This window comes from Perognathus longimembris, unplaced genomic scaffold (assembly GCF_023159225.1).
Source record: "Perognathus longimembris pacificus isolate PPM17 unplaced genomic scaffold, ASM2315922v1 HiC_scaffold_5536, whole genome shotgun sequence".
Taxonomy (NCBI): Eukaryota; Metazoa; Chordata; class Mammalia; order Rodentia; family Heteromyidae; genus Perognathus; species Perognathus longimembris.
In genome coordinates this window covers 377,468-383,471 of record NW_025960974.1, presented here as the reverse complement: position 1 = coordinate 383,471, position 6,004 = coordinate 377,468, and the positions used below count along the sequence as shown (strand labels likewise).

At 56.0% G+C, this 6,004-nt stretch overlaps 1 gene segment (V, D, J or C); it reads left to right on the top strand.

The window, feature by feature from the left end:
- Positions 1–334: 334 nt before the first annotated feature.
- On the top strand, positions 335–1,295 carry LOC125345356 (the record flags this gene model as incomplete). The annotated part of the segment is given in 2 exon segments: positions 335–750; positions 864–1,295. Coding segments are annotated over 2 exon segments (739 nt in total), but the record flags the coding sequence as incomplete, so codon positions are not given.
- Between the last annotated feature and the right edge of the window lie 4,709 nt (positions 1,296–6,004).

The following is a 6,004-nucleotide window of genomic DNA, read 5'->3' as shown; positions in this document are numbered from 1 at the left end:
ATTCCTGTTTGTCTCTCACAAACCAGGCACCAGGTGCCCTAGCTTCTTCACCTCTTTCCTTTGGGGAAGGCCCTTTGAACCGGGTATCCTCATGTGTGTCCTCTAGATACACAGGGGAGGGCACGGGTCTGAGAGCTGTCCAGAGTCACAAGCAGGGTCAGCTCTTGTCTAAACTGAGCCCTCCCCCGGGGCCAAACTCTCCCATCCCTCGGTGAGGCACCTCTTCTGCTCAGGTGTCACTAACCACAACCTTCTTTCTGCAGTGTCTAGCACTTCAGGCACCCCCTCATCAGGATGCTCTTGCCCAGGTAAGTTACCAGATCTAATCCTCCAGCCTCCAGACTGAGAAAATTGTCCAAAGAGTGTGCATTGGAGGAAAGGCCTCCGTGCTGACCTCTTCCTCCATATCTCCCACTGTAGCATGTCCGTGCGAGGTAGGACCATTTGTCCTCATCTTCCCTCCAAAACCAAAGGACACGCTCATGATCTCCCAAGAACCAAAGGTCACGTGTGTGGTGGGAGACGTGAGCCAGGATAACCCTGAGGTTGAGGTCACCTGGTTCATGGACAATGTGGAGGTACAAGGGGCCCAGACTCAGCCCCCGGAAGAGCAGTACAACAGCACATTCCGTGTGGTCAGCGTCCTGCCCATCCTGCACCAGGACTGGCTGTCAGGAAAGGAGTTCAAGTGCAAGGTCAACAACAACGACCTCCCAGCCCCCATCGAGAAAACCATCTCCAAAGTCAAAGGTGGGAGCACTGTGCTTAGTGGGGGAAGGGCGGCCACACCCACAGGGGCAGAGCTTGGCCTGGACAGCCCTTAGCCCTGGCCGTGACCTCTTTCTTCATCTCTGTCCCCACAGGGCAAGCCCGTGAGCCACAAGTGTACACCTTGCCCCCACCAAGGGAGCAGTTGGCCAATACAGAGGTCTCTCTGACCTGCCTGCTACAAGGATTCTACCCTATGGATATCTCTGTGGAATGGGAGAGGAATGGGAAGCCAGAGGAGAACTACAAGAACACCCCACCTGTCTTGGACTCGGATGGGACCTTCTTCCTCTACAGCAAGCTACAAGTAGACAAGAATGCGTGGCAGCAAGGAGACTCATTCACCTGCTCGGTGATGCATGAGGCTCTGCACAACCACTTCACACAGAAGACCATCTCCCGGTCTCCCGGTAAATGAGAGCTGGGCCTCACAATCCCTTACTTCCCTTCTGGGCCTCAGGTCCACACGATGCTCACACTCAATGCCACCCCCAACCATGTCAATAAAGCACCCAGTCAATCCCTGAGACCCTGCGAGGATGTCCTGGTTCTTTCTGAGGCAAAGTGTTCATTTCCTGCCTGGACCCGGTGCAGTGGGGACAGGCCAGTGTCTGAGGTCTCATCCAGTATCACTAGGCAGAGGGATGGAGTCCGACCGTGCCAAGCATGCAAGACAGCTAGGGACTTGGCCCTCACAGAAAGGAGCCATGGCCCAAGGCAGCCCCTGTCTCAGGCCTTCCTCCTGGCCCATGGCCCTGGGCAGGGCATGAGGACACCCTTAGAGAGCCCAGCAGGGAACGGACATGGAACGAGAGCAGCCTCTCTCAGAGTCTGCCCTCTTCACTCTCTCTGCCCAGCTGTCTCCTACTGTGCCTGGCAGCCCAGCCTGCCTGCGGGGGAGAGGCCGCCTGTCTCCCCACTTACAAACGGGCAGTTAACCCTCATCTCACCTACATGACAGCAGGGTGACCCACCCACAGACCTCCGCCAACCCTGGTGCACTCTCTCCTGTGCTCAGAGGGGCCGAGGAGGCAACGCTGGTGCCTCCTGACATGCTGTCCTGATGCCCCAAAGACACAGCCAGACCCTGTACAAGACACCTGCTAAACAACACAGCCCACACGGCCCCCGCCCACGTGCACGCGATGACACACTCGTGCACACACAGACGCACACTTCACCACACTGGGACCTCACATGGCAGCTGGAACAGCACAGACCCAGCAGGGGAACACACTGAACACTGCCCTGGTCACAGGCTATCCCGTCCCCAACCTCAACAGCCACGTGTGGCCAGCCCAGACAGGACCAACCCTCCTGCTCCACAGGGCAGCGGCACCACTGCCTCCCCACACTCATCCTTGACCCTGAGGCCCTGGCTGCCATCACCTCTCAAGCCCCTACTTGATGTGCCCTGGCCCACTCAAGCCCAGGGCTGAGCTCCACTCGGCACAGGCATCACTGGGAATGGACCTCAGCACCCCATCCCTCTGGGCCTGGACAGGGGACAGGGAGAAGGCAGGGAAGGTGGAAGGCCACTGCCCGCAGGGGCCTCCAGGCCTGAGCCTTCTGACCAGCCCCAGCACCGAGGAACTGACCCCACGGGAGAGAGGCCAGAATTTTCCCAGCGGGGCCTGGGACCTGAGTGGAGTTGTTGGGACGCGGATGTGCTTTCCCCGGCCCCACGTGGAGCCGCTGGCCCAGCCTGGCTGGCCCTTCCTCCCTGGCCTCCCTACTAAACCCACCCTACCACACGGGGAGCCACCCGCACCCTGGCTGTGGGGGACAGTGACCACCCTCTCCCTGTCCAGATCTGGACCTCGATGAGACCTGTGCTGAGGCCCAGGACGAGGAGCTGGACGGGCTGTGGACCACCATCACCATCTTCATCACACTCTTCCTGCTCAGCGTGTGCTACAGCGCCACGGTCACACTCTTCAAGGTCAGCCACAGTGTCCCCATGCTGTCCCCGTGCTGTCCCCAAGCCTCACCACAGGCTCTCCATGATGTCCCAAGCTGAGTCTGTGCCTTTGCCACCGTGTCCCATGCCATTTCCCTTCATGTGACACTGCATCCTGACACTGGCTACTGCCATCCACACTGTCGCCATGCTGTTCTCCAGCAAGGCCCCATGCTGTCCCCATGCTGTCCCCATGCTGTCCCCACGCTGTCCCCCACGCTGTCCCCATGCTGTCCCCATGCTGTCCCCATGCTGTCCCCACGCTGTCCCCATGCTGTCCCCCATGCTGTCCCCATGCTGTCCCCACGCTGTCCCCACGCTGTCCCCACGCTGTCCCCATGCTGTCCCCATGCTGTCCTCAATGCTGTCCCCATGCTGTCCCCATGCTGTCCCCACGCTGTCCCCATGCTGTCCCCATGCTGTCCCCCACGCTGTCCCCCACACTGTCCCCCACGCTGTCCCCATGCTGTCCCCATACTGTCCCCATGCTGTCCCCATGCTGTCCCCCATGCTCTCCCCATGCTGTCCCCATGCTGTCCCCATGCTGTCCCCCACTCTGTCCCCCATGCTCTCCCCATGCTGTCCGCCACTCTGTCCCCATGCTGTCCCCATGCTGTCCCCCACAGTGTCCCCATGCTGTCCCCCATGCTGTCCCCATGCTGTCCCCATGCTGTCCCCCACAGTGTCCCCATGCTGTCCCCATGCTGTCCCCATGCAGTCCCCCACAGTGTCCCCATGCTGTTCCCCATGCTGTCACCATGCTGTCCCCCACAGTGTCCCCATGCTGTCCCCATGCTGTCCCCCACAGTGTCCCCTTGCTCTCCTCCACACTGTCCCCATCTGTCCCATGCAGTCCCCCATTTTCCTGCATGGGCTGGAGTGAGGAGCCCAGGGGTCCTTTGCCTGGCTCACCCCTGCCCTCCCACAGGTCAAGTGGATCTTCTCCTCCGTGGTGGAGCTGAAGCAGACAATCGCCCCCAACTACAGGAACATGATTGGGCCGGGGCCCTAGGACTGTCTGCTGCCAGGGCCATGGCTCTGCAGACCCCTGAAAAGCTGAGGAAGGTGATCACCCTGGACTAGAGGAACATGATTGGGCAGGGGCCCTAGGACTGCCTGCTACAAGGACCAAGGACTTCCCAGACCCCTGAAGGAAGCCCTCTATCAAGGCAAGGGGCCTGGCAGCCAGTTCACACCTGTCCTTCATCCTCACCGACCCTGAACCTATGGCTCCCTGATCTGCAACTGCCCTCATAGGACCACATGGATCACAGGTTCTACCCCACAACGTCAGTATCGTGGTCAGAATATCCTCCACAGCTCCCTCCAGCTCAGCACCAGCTGTGCCTGGTCTCGCCTCTCTGGGACATCCCTGTCCTCCGGCAATAGGGCTTTGTCTTGTAAGAGGCAGAGTCCAGCACTGTACAGAGTCCCACATCTGTCTTGTCAGGGACTAGCCTTGGAGATGGCCCCATCCATGCTAGTCTCCCGACCATAGAGCTCTTCTGAGAGAAAAGGAGGGGTGCAGAGTGAAGACACTGGGTACAAGTTAGGGGCGTATACAGCCATCGTGGCCCACAGGAGAGCTTGGGCTGGCCTGCCATGGTGGCTCGTGAACTTTGCCCCAGACCATTCCCATCCAGGCTCCATCTCAGCACTTGAGATAATGTCAGCATGACCAATGTTTCTCTTTTATTCGGTTGTGAGGCTTGGACTCAGGGCTTGAACACTATCCCTGAGCTCTTTCACTCAAAGCTAGTGCTCTACCACTTTTTTTTTCTTTTGGCTTTCACATTTTAATTTTTTATCTTTTTTTATTTTTATTGTAAAAGTGATGGACAGATGAGTTACAGTTATATAAGTCAGGTAATTAGTACATTTCTTTCTAAACAGTGTCACCAGAGTTCATTTTCAACATAGTGTCTAGTGAGTATCATTACTGAATTAAGTTCACCCTTTGTCCACCTCTTCTGTGCTTCCCTTCCCCAAAACAGATAAACTTACATATAAGACAAAAAGTGCAAAAATCAAAAATGGCAACACAAGGGGGAAAACAACAACCCCATTAATAAATGAGCATAAGACTTAAAGAGAGACTTCTCAGAAGAAGTAAGGTTGGCCAAAACACACATGAATAGATGTTCAACATCTGGCCATAAAAGAAATGCAGATCAAGGGCTAGGAATATGGCCTGGTGGCAAGAGTGCTTCCCTCGTATACATGAAGCCCTAGGTTCGATTCCTCAGCACCACATATATAGAAAAGGCTAGAAGTGGCGCTGTGGCTCAAGTGGCAGAGTGTTAGCCTTGAGCAAAAAGAAGCCAGGGACAGTGCTCAGGCCCTGAGCTCAAGTACCAGGACTGGCAAAAAAGCAAAACGAAATCCAGATCAAAACAACATTGAGATTCCATCTCACCCCAGGCTAGAATGGCCATTACCAAGAAAACTAATATTAACAGATGCTGGTGGAGATGTGGCCAAAAAGGAACACTACTACACTGTAGATGGGAGTGCAAACTTGTTCAACCACTCTGAAAAGCAGTATGGAGGTTCCTCAAACACAGAGCTTTCCTGTGCTCCAGGAATTTCACTCCTGGGAATTTATCCAATTCACCACAGACCAGGCACACTAAAGCCACCAGCACACCCATGTTCATTGTAGTACTCTACCATTGTGAGCCACAGAGCTATTTCCAGCTTTTTCTGAGTAGTTCATTGGAGATAAGAGTCTCAACAGACTTTCTTTCCTGGGCTTCTTTGAACCGTGATCCTCAGACTTTAGCCTCCTGAGTAGCTGGCAGTCCGCTTCTTAAGCTCCTGACACGGCAGGCATTGATATGTACTAGCCTACTGGGTACTCAGAAGTGGGACTCCAACCTACCTACTCTGGACCAAGATACTGTCACCTCCACTCAGAGTCCAGGCTTTCCTCCAAGAAGACCACTCAGAGGAGGGCTTTGGTCACAAGGACACTCAGACCCCTAACAGGTGTAAGGGCAGAAAACCCTGAGGAAGCCAGACCTCCAGGGGAGGGAACTGGTGATTAGGTCCCAGGTGGGTCTCATGGATAGAGAAAGCTGGCACTCATCGGGAGTAAGAAGTGAAGTCCAGGCCCTGGCCACAGGCAATGGCACCCACTCCTGGCTCCCTCGCCGCAGGAAATGCTAATTGGACAAGACGCCAGAGAAAGCCCTGTGGCCTGGCGAGCTGGGGCCAGGAGCACCCTGGGCATTGGACAGAGATGGCAATTTATTTCTCTGCTACTTCTTGAGGTAG